We start from the raw sequence: 25,933 nt of genomic DNA on the forward strand, positions 1-25,933 counted from the left end.
TTCATTGATGCTTTGTGAATACTCTTCAAGGCCTCATCTTGACACTTCAGGCCTTTTGCATGTGATGTTTAGTAATGAAGAAAAATTGGAATGATACTGATTTGCATGATTAGATATCTTAATTGTCTTTTGCTTTGTCACTTTCCTTATGCTTTTTCTTTAGGTCAAAATGCAACTGCATTGGGGACCGGAGGTTACTATGGCCACAGTCCAGGATATTATGGTCATCATATTGCCGCTAATCCCAAACCAACAAACAAGTTTTTTCAATGCAAGTTCTGCGTACGCTACTTCAGGTCAAAAAACCTCCTCATAGAACACACTAGAAAGGTCCATGGAGCTCAAGCTGAAGGGAGTTCATCAGGACCCCCTGTCCCGGGATCCTTAAATTATAATATCATGATGCACGAGGGATTTGGAAAGGTCTTCTCTTGCCAGTTTTGCACATATAAGTCACCAAGAAGGGCAAGAATAATTAAGCATCAGAAGATGTATCACAAAAACAATTTGAAGGAGACCACCGCTCCCCCGCCTGCTCCTGCTCCAATGCCAGACCCTGTGGTTCCGCCCGTATCCCTGCAGGACCCCTGCAAGGAACTGCCAGCAGAGGTTGTGGAGCGCAGCATCTTAGAGTCTATGGTCAAGCCTTTGACCAAATCTCGAGGCAACTTTTGTTGTGAGTGGTGCAGCTACCAGACCCCCCGTCGAGAACGCTGGTGTGACCACATGATGAAGAAACACCGCAGTATGGTCAAGATCCTTTCCAGTCTCAGACAGCAACAAGAAGGAACGAATCTACCTGATGTGCCGAACAAGAGTGCCCCCAGCCCCACTTCCAACTCCACCTATCTGACCATGAATGCTGCAAGCCGGGAGATACCCAATACTACCGTCTCCAACTTCAGGGGCTCCATGGGCAACTCCATCATGAGACCCAATTCTTCTTCAGCTTCCAAGTTTTCGCCCATGTCTTACCCTCAGATGAAGCCGAAGTCACCTCACAATTCTGGTCTAGTTAACTTGGCAGAGAGATCCCGTTATGGAATGACTGACATGACCAATTCTTCTGCTGACCTGGAAACTAATAGCATGCTAAATGACTCTAGTTCTGATGAAGAGTTAAATGAAATAGACAGTGAGAATGGTTTAAGTGTTATGGATCACCAGACATCAGGCCTGTCTGCAGAGCAGCTGATGGGCTCAGATGGCAACAAATTATTGGAGACCAAGGGGATTCCGTTTAGAAGATTCATGAATAGGTTCCAGTGCCCCTTTTGTCCTTTTCTCACCATGCATCGACGTAGCATCTCTCGTCACATAGAAAATATCCACTTATCTGGAAAGACAGCTGTCTACAAATGTGACGAATGTCCGTTTACTTGCAAGAGCTCGTTGAAACTTGGGGCTCACAAACAGTGTCACACGGGTACAACGTCAGATTGGGATGCTGTGAATTCCCAGAGTGAAAGCATTTCATCCTCACTGAATGAAGGCATGGTGTCTTATGAGAGCTCAAGCATCAATGGTAGAAAGTCAGGAGTCATGTTGGATCCCTTGCAGCAGCAACAGCCACCGCAACCACCACCACCGCCACCACCACCACCACCATCACAACCACAGCCACTGCAGCAGCCACAGCCACCACAGCTGCAGCCACCACATCAGGTGCCATCCCAGCCACAAACACAGCCACCACCAACGCAGCAGCCACAGCCACCCACACAAGCCGCACCTCTGCACCCATACAAATGCACCATGTGTAATTACTCCACCACAACTCTGAAAGGGCTAAGAGTCCATCAGCAGCATAAACATTCATTCTGTGACAACTTGCCAAAATTCGAGGGGCAGCCCTCAAGCCTACCATTGGAAAATGAGACAGACAGCCACCCCTCTTCCAGCAACACTGTGAAGAAAAGTCAGACCTCAATTCTTGGGTTGTCCTCCAAGAACAATTTTGTAGCTAAGGCCTCTAGGAAGCTCGCCAATGACTTTCCTCTAGATTTGTCACCCGTGAAGAAGAGAACCAGGATTGATGAGATAGCAAGCAACCTTCAGAGCAAAATTAACCAAACTAAACAGCAGGAAGATGCAGTGATCAATGTTGAGGATGATGAAGAGGAAGAGGAAGACAACGAAGTCGAGATAGAGGTTGAGTTGGACAGGGAGGAAGAGCCGACAGAACCCATCATAGAGGTTCCCACTTCCTTTTCTGCCCAACAGATATGGGCAAGAGATACCAGTGAGCCCCAGAAGGAGCCCAACTTCAGAAACATCACCCACGATTACAATGCCACCAATGGGGCTGAGATTGAGCTCACCCTTTCTGAAGATGAAGAGGATTATTACGGCTCCTCAACAAACTTGAAAGATCACCAAGTTTCCAATACTGCTCTGCTGAATACCCAAACTCCCATCTATGGGACCGAGCACAATAATGAAAACACAGACTTTGGTGACTCTGGAAGGCTTTACTATTGTAAACACTGTGACTTTAACAACAAATCTGCCCGGAGTGTTAGCACCCACTACCAACGAATGCACCCGTACATTAAATTCAGCTTTAGGTACATCTTGGACCCCAACGATCACAGTGCAGTGTACAGGTGCCTGGAATGCTACATTGATTACACCAACTTCGAAGATCTCCAGCAGCATTATGGTGAACACCACCCGGAAGCCATGAATGTACTCAACTTTGATCACTCGGACCTGATCTACCGGTGTCGGTTTTGTTCATACACGAGCCCGAATGTTAGAAGCCTAATGCCACATTACCAAAGAATGCATCCCACGGTGAAGATCAACAACGCGATGATATTTTCAAGCTATGTCGTGGAGCAGCAGGAAGGGCTGAATACAGAATCCCAGACCCTGAGGGAGATTCTGAATTCAGCTCCCAAGAACATGGCGACTTCCACGCCTGTGGCTCGTGGTGGTGGTTTGCCAGCTACGTTCAACAAAAATACTCCTTCCAAGACCTTTACTCCTGAATGTGAAAATCAGAAGGACCCTTTGGTCAACACTGTTGTTGTTTATGATTGTGATGTTTGTTCGTTTGCAAGCCCCAACATGCATTCTGTCTTGGTTCATTATCAGAAGAAACACCCCGAAGAAAAGGCTTCCTACTTTAGGATCCAGAAAACTATGCGAATGGTGTCTGTGGACAGGGGCTCTGCCCTTTCTCAATTATCATTTGAGGTGGGTGCTCCAATGTCTCCCAAAATGTCCAACATGGGTTCCCCACCCCCCCCACAACCCCCGCCACCAGACCTCAGTACTGAGCTTTACTACTGCAAACACTGTTCCTACAGCAATCGGTCAGTTGTGGGAGTGCTTGTCCACTACCAGAAAAGACACCCAGAAATAAAGGTTACTGCCAAATATATCAGACAGGCTCCTCCCACAGCTGCAATGATGAGAGGGGTCGAAGGGCCCCAAGGCTCCCCCCGGCCACCCGCCCCCATGCAACAGCTGAACCGAAGCAGTTCTGAGAGAGATGGCCCTCCTGTGGAGAATGAGATGTTCTTTTGCCAGCACTGTGATTATGGGAACCGGACGGTCAAAGGGGTACTCATTCATTATCAGAAGAAGCACCGGGACTTCAAGGCCAACGCAGATGTGATCCGGCAGCATACAGCCACCATTCGAAGCCTCTGCGACCGAAATCAGAAGAAGCCTGCCAGCTGCGTGCTTGTCTCTGCCTCTAACCTAGAGCGGGACAAAACGAAACTCCGAGCACTCAAATGTAGGCAGTGCTCATATACCTCCCCCTACTTCTATGCACTGAGGAAGCATATCAAGAAAGACCACCCCGCCCTGAAAGCCACAGTCACGTCCATCATGCGATGGGCATTTCTAGATGGCTTGATAGAAGCTGGCTACCACTGCGAGTGGTGCATTTACTCCCATACGGAGCCCAATGGTTTGCTCCTGCATTACCAACGGAGGCATCCAGAACACTATGTTGATTACACCTACATGGCTACTAAACTGTGGGCTGGGCCAGACCCATCCCCTCCCTCTCTCACAATGCCAGCCGAAGCCAAAACCTACAGATGCAGGGACTGTGTTTTTGAAGCTGTCTCCATCTGGGACATCACTAATCACTACCAAGCGTTCCACCCCTGGGCCATGAATGGTGATGAGTCAGTGCTGTTGGACATCATCAAGGAGAAAGATGCTGTGGAGAAGCCCATTCTTTCATCCGAAGAGTTGGCAGGCCCTGTGAATTGTGAAAACAGTATACCCACCCCTCTCCCAGAGCAGGAAGCTGAATGTCCAGAGGATGCAAGACTGTCGCCTGAGAAAAGCCTGCAGCTAGCTTCAGCCAACCCCGCCATATCCTCCACCCCATACCAGTGCACGGTATGCCAATCTGAGTATAACAACTTGCACGGTCTTCTCACCCATTATGGGAAGAAGCACCCTGGCATGAAAGTGAAGGCTGCTGACTTTGCCCAGGACATTGACATCAACCCAGGTGCCGTCTACAAATGTAGGCATTGCCCATACATCAACACCCGCATCCACGGCGTCCTGACCCACTACCAGAAGCGACATCCGTCCATCAAGGTGACCGCTGAGGACTTTGTGCACGACGTAGAGCAGTCTGCTGACATATCCCAGAACGACGTGGAGGAGACAAGCAGGATCTTCAAGCAAGGGTATGGCGCCTACCGGTGCAAACTGTGTCCGTACACGCATGGCACTTTGGAGAAACTGAAAATCCACTACGAGAAGTATCACAATCAGCCTGAATTTGATGTCTTTTCCCAGTCACCCCCGAAGCTGCCAGTCCCCCTTGAGCCTGAGATGACCACTGAAGTGAGCCCCTCCCAAGTCTCTATCACTGAGGAGGAGGTGGGAGAGGAGCCCGTGTCCACTTCTCACTTCTCTACCTCCCACCTGGTCTCCCACACTGTGTTCCGGTGCCAGCTCTGCAAGTACTTCTGCTCCACGAGGAAGGGGATCGCCAGGCACTACCGCATCAAGCACAATAATGTCCGAGCCCAGCCGGAAGGCAAGAACAACCTCTTCAAGTGTGCCCTGTGTGCCTACACCAACCCCATCCGCAAAGGTCTGGCAGCCCACTACCAGAAGCGCCACGACATTGATGCGTATTACACTCACTGCCTGGCAGCCTCTAGGACCATCAGTGACAAGCCCAACAAAGTGATCATCCCATCCCCGCCCAAGGACGACTCCCCTCAGCTGAGCGAGGAACTCCGGCGGGCAGTGGAGAAGAAAAAGTGCTCCTTGTGCTCTTTCCAGTCGTTCAGCAAGAAGGGCATTGTGTCGCATTACATGAAACGCCACCCAGGGGTGTTCCCAAAGAAGCAGCACGCCAGCAAGTTGGGGGGCTACTTCACGGCCGTCTATGCAGATGAGCATGAGAAGCCCACGCTGATGGAAGAAGAGGAGAGAAGCAGCTTTGAGAAAGCCGAGGTGGAGGGTGAAGCTCAGGAAATCGAGTGGCTCCCGTTCCGCTGCATCAAATGCTTCAAGCTGTCCTTTAGCACTGCAGAGCTGCTGTGCATGCATTATACTGACCACCACAGTCGGGACCTAAAGAGGGACTTCATCATTCTGGGCAACGGCCCCCGCTTACAGAACTCCACCTACCAGTGTAAGCACTGTGATAGCAAACTGCAAAGCACAGCCGAGCTGACCTCACACTTGAACATTCACAATGAGGAATTCCAGAAGCGTGCCAAACGTCAGGAGAGGAGGAAACAGCTTTTGAGCAAGCAGAAATATGCAGATGGTGCTTTTGCAGATTTCAAACAAGAGAGGGTAAGGATATGTTTTGATTTCCCTTCCCCCAGGAGGCCTCTCATCACTGGTGCCCACATGCACTTCTTCGTTGCCAGCCAAACTGCTGCAGGCTTCCTAGTGACTTAGCTTGCCAGAGAGCTCAATAAGTCAATTAAACATTTCGAGCTTGATTATCTCCCATTCTGTGCTCATCCCTCTCCTTGGTCCCGTTCCCCTCCCTCCTTCCCTTTGACTCCTCCCATGGCTCCCCAGGGGAGGTTTGGGGTGGTTTCTATGTATGTCTTTCTGCCAAGTAGCTTTATCTGAAGCCTAGTTTTACAACAACGCTCGCTCTTTCCTAAGGCAGTGTGGGCTGTCTCTTGGTACCATTAGCACTTCTCAGCCATGTCTTGGTCTTCAGTGTTTGCTACACGAACCTAACGTCTCCAGGAGTAGATTTTATTTTATCAAGAAGTTCATTAATGGCGCAACTATGCAACGTTTCACCTGCCTAGTTGAAACTGGTTTGAAAACCAGATAACTTAGTGGCAGTGACAATGAGCTTCTGCACAGAAATCTTCTCTACTCACAAGCCGTAACATATTTGGGTTCCAAAGACTTTGCATAGTAGGCAGCGTGCCATGATGCTGACAAATTTGTTATATAAAAATACTCGCCTATATCTCCCTTGGTTTTTAACCTGATAATCGGCTTTAAAATAAAATATGTTAATAAACTGCAAGAATAAATTCCGACAATTGAGGGAGGGCTCGGAGTACTGATGGCTACCACTGTATTTTACCAGCCTTTTGGTCACTTAGAAGAGGTGCCAAAGATCAAGGAGAGGAAAGTGGTGGGCTACAAATGTAAATTCTGTGTGGAAGTGCACCCAACGCTCCGAGCCATCTGCAATCACCTCCGAAAGCACGTCCAGTATGGCAATGTCCCAGCTGTGTCAGCTGCCGTGAAGGTGAGAACTGGAAGGTCTGGATGAGCATTCTTGTGTGTGAGCGATTCGAGTTACTTACTAACCCCATTGCCTAAAGCAGCTCAGGAAAGAGCATCTCAGAATGTGGGCATTCCTGAATTATACTTGGATTGGTTTGGCTTGTTTTGATTTCTTTGCAGGTTGGACCTTCCTCATCTTTCTGTTCAGGGAAAGGTCGAGTTTCGATCTGGTTTCCTTCCACGTGGATAGTTTGGTGGCAACAGAAGGTCCAGGATTCTCGGTCTAGGAGGCTTCAGGTCGTCCTTCTCTTCTGCGTTTAGTGCCATTAGCTCTTCGTTCTTCCAAGTTGCCCGAGCTCTTGAGAGGAATCAAGTGGGTTCTGTTCCCATCGTCTTCTGCTCCTCTTTCTTCCTGACTTCTTACTGTTCTCATCTGGCTGAGGATGCAGAAAGCCTAGGAGAATCTCTTTGTCTTCTTATCCTGGATCCTCTGGGGACTGCAAAAGACATTAAAACTAAAAGCATTCAAGTCACAACTGACCCTGAAAGCCTTGGTTTGTCTCCTCCATCCCCTCTCCCATATGATGCTGACAAATGTCTTCCCTTTTCCCTCTAACTTTTATTAGGCCACCTGTTTTGAACATCATAATCCTAATAGCAGCCACCACGTCAGTAACTAAGCCACCATCCCCATCTTCCAGAATATTGCTCAGCCCTATTATTTATTAAAACAGAAGTCATTTCAGCGTTCTGCCCTTTCTCTATGGGTACATGCAAATATATTTTTGTCATCTGCCCTTCTTGAGCTTACATCCTATTTTGCCAATTTAACATGAAGATAAAGTCTCTACTTTTCTTCATTGAAGACTGAAGCTTTCTGTCTTTTGGCAGAACAGTGGCAACCCAGGGATATCAGCAGTCAGCTTCTTTCACACACCACTGCGGTGTGTCCCAGGCTCGTTTCCTGGGATCACGTGAGAGAGACAGAAGGGCTTTTCCCGTGTAATCAGTAACCCAAGGAACTATCTCGAAAAACAGGTGACTTAAAACTAGGCTGCTCCTTAATTTTTTGAATGGATTATGCAGCAGTCTCCAGTCATAGATTGAAGTCACCATCTACAGGGTAGGGGGCAGACAGCAGGATCTTTTGCTTTGCTTCCTTTCCAGATAATGGCCCAAGGCTCCTCAATGACCATACTACTTTGCTTTTCATTCTCTTCCTTTCTTCCTCTCTTTTCTGTGAGCCACAACCCTGGCCCAATTTTATGTCATCTTAGATGGGATTGCAGTTGGAATTTTCTTTTAAGAAGGGGAAGAAGTGAGTGAAGTGTCTTCAGAGCGGGAGAAGCCCTTGTTCACATTTCGCAAGCAGTAGCAACCTGTGTCCGGGTATGTTGTTCTAAAATCACCTCCACTGCGTGAGGAATGACAGTTGGGCTTGCTCTCCCTCTAAAGGTAGCTGGAGAGGCAGGGGAGGAAGCTTTGACAAGAAGTGCTGTTGAGTTTGGGAGAATGAAGGGAGAAAAAGAAAGCTGGGGGCAATGATGATGGATATTTATTTTGTTGGTGGGGCATGTGTGTGTGTGTGGTTCTCTTAGCAGGAGGCGGATGACCCTGCCCACTTGTTCCTGGATGGATTGGAAGCAGCCAAAGACGCCAGTGGTGCCCTGGTGGGCCGGGTGGATGGTGAACACTGCTTGCTTGATGGAATGTTGGAGGATGAAACCCGGCCGGGGGGATACCATTGCAGTCAATGTGACAGAGTCCTGATGTCCATGCAGGGGCTGCGTTCTCATGAGAGGAGCCACCTGGCCCTGGCCATGTTTACCCGCGAGGACAAGTACAGCTGCCAGTATTGCTCCTTTGTTTCTGCTTTCAGGCACAAGTAAGTGCTATTGGGGGGTCACTAGTGGTTACTGGGGGAAGATGTCATAGTGGAAGGCACTAAGCTAAAGCAGAATCTTGAATGAGTAAGAAGGCCCCACTCATGGTTCACACCTCCTGCTCTGTTACCTGGAGCTCAGTCACCTTTTCTGTAAAATGGGCCTGAGAACAGGAGATTGATCGGATGGCATTAGATCTGGCCAATGCAGGCATTTGAAAAATGAGGATTGGAGGAATTCCTATGATTTACCCAAAGGAAAAATGCAGCTGTGGAGAGTAGATGAGTCTCCTGATTCATCTGTCGAACATTCAGTCAAAATCTAGTCATTGTTTGAGGAAGTAAAGTCCATTTGGAAAACTGATTTGCGAAAGAGGTAAAATTAGGACTGTTAACCCGTGTGACCAAAGAAACGTTGCTTGCAATTTTTCAAGAGACCTTGAAAGGTAAAGAAGTTCATGGATGCCAAAGAGTTGCTTGACATACAGGGAGATTGAGCGGGGGGAGCTTCCCATTACTCATCACAGCTTTGAAAGTGTAAATTTGGAACAAGTGTGTAAGGCTTTTTGGGGCCATGGAAAGAGGGGTGGTTTTAAGAACAACTTTTTGTTGCCTTTCTCTTTCAGCCATATAAAAGAGAGATAAATATTCAATAATGCATTTGGACAGTCTTGGATAAAGGTGACTAAGACTGACATGCTTTTTAAAACAAATTTTTTAATGAAATAAAGGACCGTTTGCTTCTTACAAAAGATAAAGGGCCAGTTAGTGGTTGTTGAACAGAAGAAGGAGGTGGTGGTTTCACAGAGGTTAGGATGGGTTGTAAACACTTTTGTTATTATATGGAGCCTAATATCTAATCTTTGTCATCAGATCCATACATTAGCATAAAATTCGTAGGGTTCTCTTCAATTCATGAAGTATTCATTGAACAGCATCTATCACTTTGTCTGACACACAGTGGAACTTCAGTAAATAATTGTGAATAAATGAATGTATCCTGTCCTAGGTAGTATACTTGGGGGAAATATAAAGACACAGGCCATGGTCTGTGGCCCAAGGGAATTTAGGGTCAAGGGTTGGTTTATGAAAATTAAAAAAAAAAAAACAAACCCCACTGACTCAGTAAAATAAAGCACGTCTTTCAAAATACCAGTAAAATACTATAATGTGTCAAAGAAGGGAAATGTTACGTCAACTTTGGAAGAGTCAGGAAGGTTTTATGGAGTAAGGAGCATTTGGGTCAAGTCTTAAAGTAGAAAAATAAGACTTGAGTAGTTTGGAAAGGACATAAGATGTAGAGGAAAAGCTGAGGGAGGAGACCATGAAGCTGACTGGGGCCCTAGCTGGGGATTCAGTTTGACTAATCCTTAAGTTACATGTAAAGGAATAGTGAAAGATAAGGTCTAAATACTTTAAAGGAGACACATTTGGAGTTTTAAATGCCAGGAAATAGTATTTCATAATTTAAATTACTGGTAAAAGGAAGAGTCAAATTAGTAAAATAATTATAATTGGTAACATTTATTGCATCTCACTGTATACCAGGCACTGTACTAAGTGCCTTTAAGTATTACTTAATTTCATTCTCAAACGCTCCATTAAGGTATGGCCACATTATTATCATCTTATGAATAAGAAAAGTAAAGCCTAGAAAAATTAAGTAATTTGCCCAAGGTCACTCAACCTATAAGTAATGGCTGAGATTTTATCCCAGGTAGTCTGACTCCATAGTGTGTGCTCTTGAGATGAAAAAAAAAAAAGAAAAAAGAAAAAACATGGGGGCTGGGGACAAGGAATTAAGAAGCAATAATAGTAGCTAAGTAGCTAGTTCAAGAAGTTACGGAATGATTGAAGGAATGGATTTGCCTGACTTGGAAAAATTGATTCAATGCATGAGATGAGGGACAAAGTAAAATACAGATGGCACCTAGGTTTTCAGTTTACTCAACTGGGAGAAAGGTTAGTGCCATTTATAGAAACAAGGAAATGAAGAAGATAATTTGTTTTGTAGACAACTCTCTGATGGGTTTGTTTAGAACAGGTTGAGTTAAAGATAACTAAAGGACACCCAGAGGGAGCTGTCCAGGGGCAATTGAAAATGTTGCTTTGGAGCTCAGGAGAGCATTATATGTTGAAATGGTAGCAGTACCGTTCCCACATGAGGCATTTAGAATGGATTTTAGTTCTCTGGAGTACTGATACAAATTAGAACTTCTTCCCACACCTTGTTTGGTAGATTTATTATTTTTTTAGGCTAATAATTATTATGAAGTACTAGGGGTTTGTTGTAATTAAATAACTCCCTTGTAAGTTGCTTCTGGAAGACTTACAGCAAACATGGCTGTGTGTATCAGAAGGGATGTGCAGCCGTTTGACCATGTGACTCCTTTAAACATGCATGCACTTTGCCTCCAAATTAATATAGATCCTGGAAACAAGACAGCCCATTGCAAGAAGGTCAGCCACTTCTAAACCTCCCTTCCTCACTCTAGTGTTCACAATGAAAGTAGAATTAGAATTCAAAAAGAAAGTCAGCTCTTTTCAAATGCTAAATTTCTCTAATTCCCATTCTGTTATTTGAATAAGTTAGAGGACTAATTGATAGGCACTCTCACTGGCTTGGCAGGAAGCTTGAATTCACCCATATTGTACCTTCTCTTTTTAGATACACTCTTCCAATTATCAGAGCTATAAGAAGGGACAATAAAGATTCTTACCGTGACCTGTTACCACTGCCATATTTCTAAGTCCAAAAAAAAATCTCTTGATCTCTTCCTTTAGCTTCCTGTCCTCTTAGAGTAGGTACAACTCTTGAAAATTAATTAATTAAATTGATAAATGCCATTATTGAAAAGTAAACAAAAAGGCTTTGAATGACCTAAAAGTAGGATTCCTGGAAAAAAGACAATGAGCAAATCCTCTATGCAATTTTTAATTTTGTCATTTTTCTTTTTGTTTCCTTTCTACATCAAGTTTGGATCGCCATATGCAAACGCACCACGGACACCATAAACCATTCCGATGCAAACTCTGCTCCTTCAAGTCCTCCTATAACAGCCGGCTGAAAACACATATACTCAAAGCTCATGCTGGTGAGTTGTGCACTGATGATGCGCAAGTTCTTTAGCACTCTCTGAGTTTGAAACCTGATGGTCTTTATTGAGTGAAATACTGTCCTACCTTACACTTGAGAATGTTATTCTTGGGATGGATGTATATTCAGTTTTATTTTCACCTAGTAAAGAAAAAATAAAGAAAAAAGTAAAAGTTAAACAAAATCACCTAAATCCAAAATAATACAAAGCCTATGTCACCCATGTTATAGTTAGTTTGTTCGTGCTACTAACAAGTTAGAATTAGACTGTTGGCGATTTTTACAGAAATTTCTAAATTGCCTATACTTTCTAATGCTATTGCCAAGAATCGTTATATGTACTAAAAAGACTTCCCAGCTAAAATAAAGTTAACAACTTAAGGAAGTTAGAAAGGGCAAAGGGAACTCAAGGTGTGTGAGATTTTTCAAAGATACCCTTAGATACGTTTCCGTACATAAGATAGAAAATGACTGGGTGGTGAGTGTCCAGGAGCTGTACTGGTCTCTATCATATTGTTGTTCCATCTCATTATTCATTAGAAAAAATTTGGAAATGAAAGAAGAAACACAGTCAGTCATCTGTAATCTTATCTGAAGACCACTGTTGTTGACGTCTGATGTGTCATGAACATCCCTTACCCACCAGGCTCTGCACTAGGCATGTTACATGCATCATCTTCTTTAGTCCTACAATAGTCCTAAAGGGGAGACATCGTGCCACATCCCTTGTGCCTTGTATAACCCTTGGTCACACTCTGAACAGTGTTGTAAGAACCGCTCAGAACCTAAGTCCTTCACTTTTGCTAGCTCCTCATACTCTTGTGTAAACAGGACCATGTCTCTTCACTATCTTCTGAGTGTTGGATTTTGTTGAACTGACTTAATGCAATAAAATTGCCCAGGGCTCCCAGCTGCCCCAAACTCCACTAGGAGTCAGGAATGGGACAGGGAAGTTAGCTATAGGGGCTTTTCTCTATCTTTTTGTATTTTTCTGTCTCTGGGAAATTCCTACTAAAGTCCATGAAGTGAGTGGCTTCAGGGTTCAAATCACTCTTTTCTAACTTGTGTATATTGTAAATTATCCAGCTGGGACACTATCCTGGTGAGTTTTGCCCATAGGCCTTAGCCTCGTCAAAAGCACTTTTACCAGCAAGAGCTGGGAAGAGATGATTCCGCCTGTGGGAAAGACTTGAAGAGAGCATCAGAGCCTGCACACTGATGCCAGCATATTAAGCTGAAGTGTCTGCTCTTGGAGCTGACCCAGCAAACTGGCTCCCTGTGCTCACTGGCTGGCAAGAAGAGTGCATCCAGTAAGAGAGATTGGGAGCAATGTAATTCAGTTCTTGACATACCTTGGAACCTTGGCCTCCATGACATTGCTTTGAGCGACTGAGCGGGGCTTGGCTTCGAAAACGCCAGTACATTTTCTAAAAGACTCTTGACTCATCTTGTCTGTTCTAGGTGGATTATTTTATTTTAAAGAAGAAAAGGTTATGTGTGCTAACCCAAACATCTGGATTTGAATTCTCTCTCAGGTCATGCAACTCACAGCCACCAGTAAGGTTCACATAACCAAGCTTGCATTTAAAAAAAAATGAAAAAATAGAATAAAGAGGGCAGTAGTATTCTATATATTGTCATATATATATATAAGTAAACATCATACTCAGCATTGTGATCTAACTCCTAAAGAGATACAACTGACTGGTATTCCTGGTTGGGTCCTCTGACTTTTTTGAACTTCTGTCCTTCCTTGTGCTTCGTGATGTTGAGCAATTCAAGTTTGTCTGTGGTTTTCTTCAAGACTTTTTTGGAAATGCAAGCTCTGAGGGTCATCAGTGGTGAGAGGAAGGCTTAATTATAGAACTTGGATGCTATACTCACTTCACATGTGAACCCATTTAGTAATTTTCATGGTGGCAGGAAAGTAATGATCTCGGAAAAGCAGGGGCAAAGAATGATCTTCCAATACCTGTTTTTCTTGCTTTTAATCCTTAGACCACAGCTCTGTTCATTTTCACTGGTCCACAAAACTTTATGATTCTGTTTTCTCTTCTTTCTTCTCTAACTTTTAAATGTCACCTTAAAAATTAATTTTAAAAATACATGTTCATTAGAGAAAATTTGGAAATGAAAGAAGAAATACAGTCATTCATAATCTTGTTATCTAAATACCACTATTGTTAACATTTCATATATTTCCTTTCAGTCATTTTCTCTATAATTATTTTTAACAGTTGTAATACTAATGTCATTGAATATATATATTTAGCCTTTGTATTTACTTTTATTTTTTATGTTATTATAAATTCCAAGAATTTATTTTAATTGAATAAAATAAATCATCAATAGGATATGCCAAGATTGACTTGTTTCCTTGTAGTTGTAAATTTAGGTTATTTCATACTTTTTTCAAGCATAAATGATGCGTATTTCTAAGTAAAGCTTTATATTTATTAAAGGATATCTTCTTATTACTCTTTGAAATGGAATTACTGGGTTGGAAACATGAGCATTTCTATGTCTATTGTTCTTAGAAGCAAAATGGCTTTCTGAATTGATCTTATCAGTGTGTATATATCCAACAATTTAAGCATGCCCACTTCACACTCTTAGTTCTTAAAATGTAATTAATTTAAAAGGTAACATATGGCAAAGGTAAATCCCATTCTAACTTAATTTGGTCATGGTGATCTGTGTTACATTTCAGTGGCATAAAACTAATTTAAAAAATAGTGCTTATTTTTACTGAGAGGCACTCTTTATTGAAGAATATTGGAGATAAACACACACACACACACACACACACACTGTACCCCCTCAACCCCCATGTTTACATATACAGCTCCCTTCCTTAGAGAAATGACTTATTTTTGCCCATTTCTGTGTTATTGACTAGATAGGGAAATGGAGTTCTGTGCTGAGGTTTGTGAACTGGTCCAAAAATGTATATATGTGGGATGAGAACGTGTATAGTTAGCAAGGAAATACAGAATAGAATAGCACAGCAGAGCTTGCACTGAATGACTTTGTGATTAAAAAGCCACTAATAGATCATTGGAATAATAATTAAGCATATTATTTTCTGTGACTGACAAAAAGGCAACCTTGAATGAAACCTGACATGGTCATTTCTAGTGTAGAGAGGGGGGAAAAGGGATTGGACATTTTTCTAAAGGAGGTATCATAGGCAGTTGGGTTTCACTTCCTGTTGGGGAATCAATTCATAGCTTCACTCCTGTAAGTAGAGCCCAAAATGAAAAAGGACCAGTTCACTAGATTCTGGAGCTCATGGAAGAGTTTCCACTCCAAAGGAGCACTGTGGTTGTGGCAGGTTGTTGGTCTGTGAGGTTCGTTCGTAGAACATGAAGCTTGAGAAGCGCTTCTCTAGCGTGAGTTAACTGAGTTATCTTGTTTCCACCCCGGCCTTATACCCTTCTCCCCTCTTTTTCCTGTTCTATTTCTTGTCACCATCCTCTTCCAGGTGAGCATGCCTACAAGTGTTCTTGGTGCTCGTTCTCCACCATGACAATCAGCCAGCTGAAGGAACACTCCCTCAAGGTCCACGGAAAAGCCCTGACCCTTCCCAGGCCACGGATCGTCAGTCTCCTCTCCTCACACTCCCACCACTCCTCCCAGAAAGCTACCCCAGCTGAAGAAGTGGAAGACTCCAATGGTAAAAATGGGCTTCCAAGCTGGAATTAACCACTCAGGGTTGAGGTGGGCTGGGATTCATTGCCAGTCATTCTTTTTAGAGGAAAATCTTATGTGAAAACATGATGGTTCAAGAGAAGGAAGAAATGTGAAAAGGTTGAAATGGTGTAGAAGTTGGAGTGGGAAGGGGAAATGAACTTGTTGAGCATCTGTGTGACGCCACGCTGAAAACGGAAGTCAGCGCTCATGGGAGTGTTGCTGGTGGAAAGAGACAGTCAAGTGGGATGGATTAGTTTTCAATCGTTCCACTGTGGTTTCAAGCAAGAAAGCGAATGGAGTACCAGGCCAATTTGTTTGTTTTTCTTTATATCCTGTCTTGTTCTAAAAAAGATGTGCTGTGAAGTGTTTGGGGTGACAGGTATGTACATTAATGACACAAAATTCAAAGTAGGAATGCAAAGGATGAATGAGTGGGGAAGTATGTCTCATTGAGCCATGTGATACCTTAGGGGTGACATAGGGATTTCTTACAGCTAAAGGATGCTAAGGAGGCATGAGTTGGGAGGAGTGTGTTACTGTTTAGTTTTGTAGTATTTCAACAGAAATACAGGAAGCCAGGGCAAGGGTCTCCTTGATAGCAGTGTGACCAAAGCTGTAGGGTAGAGAAAGAGAGTCCAGACCTTGGGGCCTGCAGATGTGGCATAGTAAGCAAAGGGATAGTTTATTTATTGTTTTTATAAGACCAGGAAGCAGACCTGTTTTGATTTCTCATCTCACCTCAAATGATTGCAGAATCCGCTACTTGGAAAAGAAGTAGAGGAAGTCTGCAGATTCTTCGAGGTAGACCTGCTCTCTTCCAACCCCTTCTAGTTCTTGAGTCCCTTCTGCGGGAGCCAGTTAGCTACCATCAGCTTGAGTACTTCCCAGGTCAAGGAACGACTGTCTGCCAAGGTCTACTGTTACATTCTTGGGAGGAGCTTAGTGGACTGGAAAGAAAGCCGAACAAAAGCCTGGATTTGAAATCTCACTTCTCTCAATGGTGGTCACGTTTCCCTGGGCAATCTTAGCTTCTTGTTCCCATATGTAAAATCGGGGATAGTGATATCTACCTCAACTGATTATCTTCAGAGATTAATGAGAAAAGGTACACACCTGTAAAATACCTAATACAGCCTCTGACACATAGTAGGTATTTAATAAACGGCCGTTTTATTTCTGTACTTTTCATCCTTTGGTTGCAATTCTGGCCTTTGGGACCATTTATAACAAGTACGAATTTTGGTTATTTTTAATGTATGTGTTTAAACCAAGAGACTCTTCAGATAACCTGACGATCTGACAGCCCAACTTGTCAACATGGTCTAATTCTCAGATTATCGAAAGAGTAAATGAGTAATGTTTATTCATGAGGCCTGTGAGCAGACACCTGTGGGAGGAAATGAAATGGTAAGTCCTAAGATGAAAAGCTGCTTTTTAAAACATTTTTGAAGCTTGGTGGTCTTTCCTTTGCAAATCCTTTATAGCGTTCAACACTATAGCTCCTTACTGGTATCCCTGCCTTAAAGGACTTCTGTTTAACAAAGAAGGCCTGTTATGATGGCTACGACTTGTGATGACGTGACCACACAATCTCCTTAGCTACTGTGTAGTAGTTTAAAATGTGGAAGGAAGCCTGTGGTGTTTTTTTTTTTTTTTCTTCTGGGAAAATTTAGAGTCGTACATCTAGGACTGGGTGACAGTACCCGTGGAAGTGTAAAGAAAATGTCCCCTTTTCACCTGAAGTACTCTATTCACCAGGAAGGGTTGGTATATTGCAACCAGAAGGGCAAAATCTAACTTGACCCACATTGTAAGATCTTTATTAATGTGATTTTTAAGTAATTGTTTTCATCTGACATGGAAGCTACATTCGTGGAGCCGTTTGAATGGAACAGATTCATCTCAGTGCCATTGCTAGCAAAGGCTTTCGCTGGGATGTTTTTCTCAATGTCATACCTTCTTTTTCCTTTGTCTTTCTTCCTTGAAAGGTGGGTCTCAGTCAGAGGTCAAGGGAATCCTTTAAACCCACCCCACTGCGTGTATTGTTAGCCTCTGCATAGACTAAGAAGAGTTGAGTTCACTTAAATTCTTGAGCCTGTACTCTCTCCCGAGGACTTGGCTATGCACGGAAGAATCAGAAATGAGTATAGGATTTTTCTGGCCCTCTGACAACTTAGAATCAATTGTTTAGATGATATTATTAGCACTTAACATTTGAGCTAACCATAACCCTAAGCCTCAGGCCTAACCTGTTTGGGGAGTGATTTCAGATTCTCAGAGGTAGACTGTGGGGAGGGGTGGTTGTCACAGAAATACGACAAAGTGATATTGAGTAGCTCTCTCTATAACATGGATGGTCTGTTTTTGTTTAGGCACAGGGAAATAATTTGCAATATATAAAAGTGATTCTCAGTTTTCTTCTTATGAGAGAACATAGTAACTGAAAGCTCTGCGTGATAACTATTTAGTGAGCCCTACACAGAAGTCATTGGGCCTGTACTGTTTTTAATGTATATAAATGACCTATATCAATGGATCAGCAGTGATTAGTTTAATTTGATGACATAAAAGCTGATTAGATGAGGTAAATAAAAAGAAGGCTATTCATATGAATGAATAATTCTGTGGAAAGAGTAGTTAATAGTTGTTCATTCAGTAAGTATTTTCTTGAATCCTTATTATAGATTTTGTATAGTTTTGCATAGCCAAGAATGGCTAAGCAGGCCCAAAGTAGGAAGACTTTGCTAAGGAGCTGGATGGTGGATTCCTAGAAACAGCTAAGTCTACAGGATGGAAAAACAGCTGTGGGGCTAGATAGTAGCCTGTAAATTATGCCTTGAATGGTGTTAGAAACACACATGTGAAATCCAATTGCACATTTTAATAGAGAGAAGCTGTGGGGCTATTGGCTCTCAGTTCAGGTTTCCCACACTGCAGATGCCAGGACAATGTGAACACACCAACCAAAAATGTGTTGCAGGCCTGGGGGGAGTCAAGATCCATAAAACCAGGGAAATCACCAGTGTGTCTTTGGCTTTCTGATTCCCGAGTGAGGGATGTGAATAAAACAAGTTGACATGTTCCTGCTATTTGCAGTGGTCAAATGCTTGCCGTCTTGAGAGGGAGCCAGTCTTCTCTGGCAGAGGGAAACAGCCTGAAAAGGGATGTTCTTTCTAAGCTGCTCTCCCTCCCAACCCAGAGGAGGGAGAAGAGCGAAGAAAGCAAAAATGAGAAGGTAGAGGGGAGATTTCATTCCAGCTGCCTGGCCGCACACCTCTTCTGTGCTTCAACCGTGCTCTTGGGCTCTGAGCTGTCAGTCTTGACATGTTTCACCAGCACACGAATCCTCTATATATTCATGATGATCAGTTGTTGGAAAGAAAAGCGACGGCTCTATGGTATTGGTTTTGTCTATAAGATAATGGGCAATGACACATAATTGCTATTCTAAACAATGCATTAAGGGGAAACAATAAGGTTGTCAACAAAGGGAAATGCTCTGCTGTGTTTGTGTTTACTGTGTTCCTTCTCCTGCCATGTACAACACAGGACTGGCTTTTATCCGGCTGTTTCCAAGTCTCTGCTTTCAGTACAGAAAAATACATACATACGCACAGCTGTAAAATAACCAAGAAACTAGGACAGCGTAGTTTAGCCATGAGATCTGTTTTAGGTCTGAGAAGCTATACAGGACATGGCCAATGGATATATAACTTAAAATTCAACTATGTGTTAAGTCAAGCCAGTGATGACATTCCATTTTCCTGCCTCTAGTTTCTCCCGGAGACTAATAAGTTAATTTGTTTCTTCTATCTATGCAGTTATGCTATGGAATTGCCTGCTTTAGAAAATAGCTACTATGATGCATTTAGGACAAAAACAAAAATCAGACCAGGTACAAAGTGAGTAAGGTGAATGATGGTAACATTGTTTGTTTGTTTGTTTGTTTGTTTGTTTTGCCGGTGCCTTAGTTAGCAACCCAGAGAAAACACAAAGAACACTTGGTTGTGATACCCCTCCATTTATAATATAGAACTTGATATAGTCCACCCAAAAGAGAAGTCTGTGATATTATGAATTAATAGAAAAATGTTGCAAGGAGCTTTGCAATTTCCTTTTGTACAGATTTTTTAATAAATCTCAATTGGTTTTTCTCCTCTAAGCTCTAGAATAATACTTGACAAACACTATTTTTATCAAGACATTTCTCATCAAGGAACCACACGTACTTATTATCTCTCATATCAAAGTCTTCAGCGTTGCATCCAAAGTTCACCATTTAGTCATGCTTTCATCATTGCACAGTGGCTTCACTAGCAAATACTGACATTCCTGCCATCTCTCTACTTACTATCCTAAACATTTAATGTCTTGCTTTGTACTTCTACTCACTTTCAGTAAGCTCTGCTGGGAGGTTAGATGGATTTCTTTCCTGTCTGCTTTTCTCTACTAGTCCATGACTTTCACTTCCTTTAAGGATTGATTTTCACTGGCCCCAAACGTACTCTTATACTCTTCTATCCCTCATCTTCCTGGTGCTCTATTAGTACTTGCAGATATGCTATTTTTTCTGTCCCCTAATTTTCCAATATGGACAGTTAGGTAAGTACTTACTAAATACTTATTCTTTTCATGGACCCATGATATCTTGGAAGCATCACAGTTTTCAGTTCTGTTAATTGTACTGGGTCCTCAAATACATTTTAACCCCACTAACCAAATTATACAGGATGAGTTTATTTCACTTCCGTTTAAGAGGCAGGTCAAAAGACAATCTGAAGATGAAACCTTAGGGAATGCTCTAACATTAATTATCAGACGCAATTACTCTGCCAAGATAAAAAGATCTTCCTTGACAAAGAGCATTTTAAATGTTGTCATTGTTCCCTGCATGATGAGACCTTCTGTATAGGGGAGAAGCTGAAGGTTAAGACAGGGTATAAACCCTTCTGTCCCTCAGAAGGATATAGAAAGTATGATGGAGCTGGAGAGATGAACATTTCTAGTATGGCCAGCTGTTAGCAGAGTTGCTTCTTGGAGCAAGTGCACACAATTATTGATCTTAGAGTGGGCTAATTTGTTCTCTGTGTCTCTGTCAATATACAGTGTTTGGCCGCAGTTAAATTCAGATTCAAAGACGATATAGTGATAAACTGACCAATAAAACTTGTCAATGAGTAGAGCTTTCTATTCTACCTGAAAACTTTTCCCATCGACTTTTAAAACAATATATTGGTTAGAAGAGACTCATTTGGTGAGACTCAGTTTTTCTGAACATTAGAGATTGGCAAACTTTTTCCTTTAAAAAAAAATTAAATTGACTCATAATAATTACACATATTTGTGGCATACCGTGTGATAATTTGATACATGCATGTGATGTGTAATGATTAAATTAGGGCCATTAGCATTTCCATCACCTCAAACATTTGTTATTTCTTTGTGTTGGAAACACTCAAAATCTGCTCTTTAAGCTGTTAGTAAATATACAATCAGTTGTTGTTTATTCTAGTTATCTTAAGATGCTGTAAAATTCTAGATCTTGTTTTTCCTATCCAGCTATAATTTTATATCTATTTACCACCCTAATGCCCTTCCCAGTCTTTAGTAACCACTATTCTACTTGCTGCTTCTATGAGATCAACTTTTCTAGCGTCTACATAGGACATAAGAATGTGCAGTATTTGTCTTTCTGTGCCAGCTTATTGGCAATTTTTTTCTATAAAAAGAGCCAGACAGAAAATATTTTCAGCACTGTAGGTCATGCAGTCTCTGTCACAACTACTTAACTCTGTCATTGTAACATGAAAGTGACCATAGACAATATGTAGAAAAACAACATGGCTATGCTCCAATAAAACTGTATGTACAAAAACAAAGGGAAGGCCCATGAATGATACTTCACTAACCTATGCCGTAGATGAGATGATTGGGGGGAATAATTACAGCAATACCCATGAGATTAATCCAGTCTTTAACAAATGTCATTCTGAGCCTTTATATTTAACATATGGAATACTCCTAGATGTCACTTAAAAATGTAACTTGACCTAAATATATTATTAGATTCATATATGAAATGTAAGGTATTAGATAAAGTTTAAAAAATATTAGTGCATGAATTACATTTAAGCTTAAAAGGAAAATCTTCTCTAAGAATTATGTTGAGTCTAGCTCCAAACTATCAACTCATTTTACCTTGGCTGCAGCAATGCTTGACAACTAAAAATTAAGATCTGGGATGCTTTATTTTTGAAGAGAAGCTTTTCAGATCTCTAAATAGGTCAGACATAAAATTCAACCTTTAAGAGGATCCAGTTAGTTGCTAGGGCATCAGCCCTTCCACACAGGTTCCAATTGCAATCAGATTGAAAGAAAAAATGAGGTGGTTTCTTTAAAAATGACTGTCATGAAATGGAGACTCCCAAGTGAATAACTAATTGTAAAGTACAAAAATTTACATCGTTTATAGCACATGCAATGTAAGACATAGTTTTAATGGCTTGACTATAATTTTTAATAGGTTCTGCTGGTCTCAAAATTATCTGACCAGCTACTAACTAACCTTCTCTTTTTGATATCAGAATTTCTACATCAAAATGTGGCCTAAAGTTCATTTTAACACTTACTATATTTCTATATTTCTACTGTAAAGACTTAAGAGGTCTGCAACTTCAGTGGAGCAAAGTGGCATTGAAGACCCCGAATCTTCTATTATTACAGGGATTAACTGTTAAAACTCTACCTCAGTGGCAAAGAGCAACCCTCCAAAATTATCACCACTCTGAACTCAAAGGTCATGTGATAGACACTTCCCAAGATACCAACCTGCCTGGAAATTCTGTGACTTTTTGAATTAGCCACAGTTTTGTGGCTAATATCATCCTTTGTGCCAGAGATGAAAACATTTCAAGTGTAGGCTTTCCGTGTCCTGGGAACTTAGTCAACTAACTCATCTCCCTCTTCCCATGCCAACAAAAACACTGTTCATCAGAAATATAACCATATACCACTAAACTTATTCAGAACTAGTTCCCAGAAACACTGGAGTTTGCTTCATAATTCCACATCTGACTTTCACATCTCTGGGTGAACTGCTTGGAGATTACCTCAAGTCTTCCAGGCCTCATTTGTGGAAAGTATCTAGAAGGGAAGAAATCGACTTTATTCTTTAGCAGAAAAATATAGTCAGTCATTAGCTGAATCATCTAAAACAACTAATCTCAGTTATTTTTTAAAAGAAAGAATCTTTCCTTGTCTTCTCATTGCCCACTTCAAATTTTCTGTCCCTGGAGCTGAAGCTAGTATTTTAGCCCAATTTTACTTGAGATAAAAATCCCTCAAACTGTCTTGAGACTTCTTATGACTCATAGGTCTCTCCACTCTTTCTACTCTGTTTGAGAGGATTTTACACAGGCAGAAGGAAGGGCATTTGAGTTGGGAGAAGTCACAAGAGTGAGCCATGATTTAGAGGTAGAAGTCCTGCAACAGCCTTGCTAGAGTCGAGGGAATGTCCTTGGAAAGATGGGTATGTAAACAAATAATTTTTTTTAAAGTGGGAAGAGCCACGCTGTTGTGGCTCATGCCTGTAATCCCAACACTTTGGGAGGCTGAGGCAAGAGGATCTCTTGAGGCCAGGAGTTCAAGACCAGCCTGGGCAAGATAGCAAGATCCCACCTCTATAAAAACATAAAAATAAAATAAAAGTAAGTTAGTATGGAGGTGAGAATAAGATGCCATAAATAACTTTTTAGCTACAATTATTTTTTTGGAAAAAATAAATTACATACATTTTGATTGTATGTCCCAGGAAAGCATGTCCAAATGATGTACACATATTTTTGTTAACATGTTTTATTAACCGTAAATAACAGCCAACAGAAAAATCCCAGTGGTGGTGATTAAACAAAAGTGGTGAAATAACAAATGGCCAAAAGTGACATGAGGGGAAAGTATACAGGTGGGAGAATCTGCTTGCCCTCTGCTGGATTCGGTCCCTTTCTGTTTAGGCCCAGGAAATGATGTATTCCTGCCACTGGGGCTCTTCCACTTTGCAAACAGTTTCCGAGTCATCAAGTTCAACCCAAAGGAAGTATTTGGCCGAGAGTGTAGGGCCCAGCTAAGGTTTCATTTCCTAGCACACTGCTTGTGGAGAAGTCATTCCAAGGCTAGGTTCTTCAGCTTCCATGGGGACACAAAACATTCTTAGATGACTCGCACAAGTCACTCTCTTACATCATATTTTATTTTGATGCACTGTGAGTCCTCCACCAGAGCTGCTATGATAGCTACATTGAGAGATGCAGGACCTTCTCAACTCTTCACCTATGTGTTCATTTTTAGCACTGCTAGTTATTTTTTTCCCCCTTGGCCAGTTTGAAAGTCATTCATTCTGGTTTACATAAGGGTTCTGCATGTCTCTTCGTTCAGTTCCCAAGTGATGAAAAATAATTTTTTTTATTCTGCCAATTGTCTTAAATATGTCATCTGCTTTAATATGTCTAATGAATTGGAGGTATAAATGATTAATCTCATTTGAAAGAGAAGGGCACGAGGAGTGACATGGTGAGTCAGACATCACAAAAAGTGTACATGGTGGAGCTGTTTCATTCACAGGTTTGTCCGATTCTGAAGCCTGTGCCTTTGAACTTTGTGCCTCCGTGGAGTCTAATAGCAAAAACACATACCCAAGAAATGATCCAGAGTGGTGAAGCCTTGGCTGCTTATATGTCTGTGGGCTCTGGAATCTTCTAAAGGAAATGAAAGACAGGTATTTATTAGTTACTGATATTTGGAACTTAAGTTAACAGATGTACAGATAGTCTTAAGTTAAAAGACCAGAATAGAACAAAGTGAGAAATTGTGTGTCTGGATTTGAATGGCTGTAGCTGTGGATATGAGAAGGAATTGAGTCATGTAGGGCTTCATGGAAGAGGCAGTACTCAAGCTGGACCTTGAAGGGTGAGTGGATGTGTGCAGGTGGATGGAAAGAGGCAAGGAGGGAAGAGTATCAGCATGAGCAGATATACAGGAGAAAGGATCCTGGGACTGTAAAGAACCAGTGTGGCTGGAACAAAGCATGTGTGGTGAGGTTAGTGGGAGGGCAATTGGTGAGGTAAGGAGAGTGAGAGCGAGACAACAGGAGAACTTAACACTGGGAAGAGGACTTTGGATTTGTTAAGAAACACTCAATGAGGAAGACAAGCAGTAAGATTCCTTCCTCTCCAGAAGTGCCAGGGTACATTCGAGCTATAGGTGCATTCAGCTAGGTCTTGAAGAAGGAATGTGCAATGAAATTAGTCATGGGTAGTAGTCATCTTCTTTTAAGATAGCTGCATAGAATTTTTACCTTCTGATGACAAAAGTAATACCAACTCGTGACTAAAGAACAGCTTTATGGCAATACATAACAAAATGTAAGGGTCACCTATCATGCCAGCCTCTCCCTACCCAGAATAATAATCTCTATTCACAGATTGTTGAAGTCATCTAGATATTTGTTCTATGAATATACAAATATAGGTTGTCATTTAGTTTAGGTTTGTTTTTTGTTTTTTTTTTTTTTTTTACAAAACTGGAACCGAACTACACAAACTATTTTTCTTTCATGTGTTTTTGCTGTCACTTGATGGGTTCCATCCACATGACTTACTATAGTTTTGAAATATAAGGGTTCATATCTCAAAACAAAAATAATTCCTTTTCAAATAATAAATATTGAGTACTTAAAGGTTTCAAATATATTTTTATGCATAATAAATTATATATATACATATATTTAAGGTGGGATTCTCAGAATTATAGAAGGCCTTTGAGACTTTGCCAATCAAAAATTCATTAATTTTATTTTGAGACTCACTCACCTCTTCAAAAATTATTCAAGTAGAGTCTCTTTCCTCACTACTTACTTGAGACTTAATACATTTACAGTATTGGTAAACGGTTCTTAAAAGACAAAAATCAAGATTACAGACTGTCTAGACCGTTCAGAGTAATGGGCTAGAAATAAGATTTTGTGAAAGGATAAATACAAAGTAAGTTGGGTAGCTGATGACCCCTGCATTTATTTCCATTCCTGGACTTGCCAAATATTCTTGTAATTATTAGCTACCTTACCTATCTCTCCAGCTAAACTGTATGCTCTCCAAGGTCAGGGACCATTTCCTATTCATTCCTAGAGCCCCAGCCCTGGGTAGGCCATTCAATAGATATTTCTTAAATTGTTTTGAATGGGGACAGCAAAAGCAACCACACACAAGGAAAGCCAAGAGAACAATTTATGTGTGAACAAGCCTGGGAATCTGGAAAAAGCCAATGGAATCTGGCTGTGTGTATAGCAAGATGTGCCATCCCACGTTATTGCACGTTTCATTGATCATTCCCCCGTCCTTGAGTTAACTAACTTCTCCCTTCCTCCCACCCCAATGGCAACACCATAGCCCTTTAAACTTTCTGCAAATGAAGCAACCAATTCCTTTTTTTCCAAGCAGCCAGGGAGACAAGTGGGTGCCTTCCTTACTTTCTGCCACCTCTTGAGAGTACTTCTACTTCCTTTG

At 41.8% G+C, this 25,933-nt stretch overlaps 1 protein-coding gene across 5 annotated transcripts in view; it reads left to right on the top strand.

Moving 5' to 3' along the window:
* The window catches only part of LOC105481032 (zinc finger protein 462), a 153,263-nt gene that overhangs the window by 62,187 nt on the left and 65,143 nt on the right, over positions 1-25,933 (top strand). For 4 of the 5 annotated variants that reach the window (XM_011740281.3, XM_071078113.1, XM_011740282.3 and 1 more), the window contains exons 3-7: positions 164-5,796; positions 6,563-6,727; positions 8,487-8,590; positions 11,564-11,682; positions 15,169-15,360. In XM_011740281.3, coding sequence (XP_011738583.1) covers positions 164-5,796; positions 6,563-6,727; positions 8,487-8,590; positions 11,564-11,682; positions 15,169-15,360 — 6,213 coding nt within the window. The remainder of the gene's footprint in view (positions 1-163; positions 5,797-6,562; positions 6,728-8,486; positions 8,591-11,563; positions 11,683-15,168; positions 15,361-25,933) is intronic. The other variant, XM_024792629.2, reaches the window with a different exon arrangement.

The sequence above is a fragment of the Macaca nemestrina genome, chromosome 14, assembly GCF_043159975.1.
Source record: "Macaca nemestrina isolate mMacNem1 chromosome 14, mMacNem.hap1, whole genome shotgun sequence".
NCBI classification, from domain to species: Eukaryota; Metazoa; Chordata; class Mammalia; order Primates; family Cercopithecidae; genus Macaca; species Macaca nemestrina.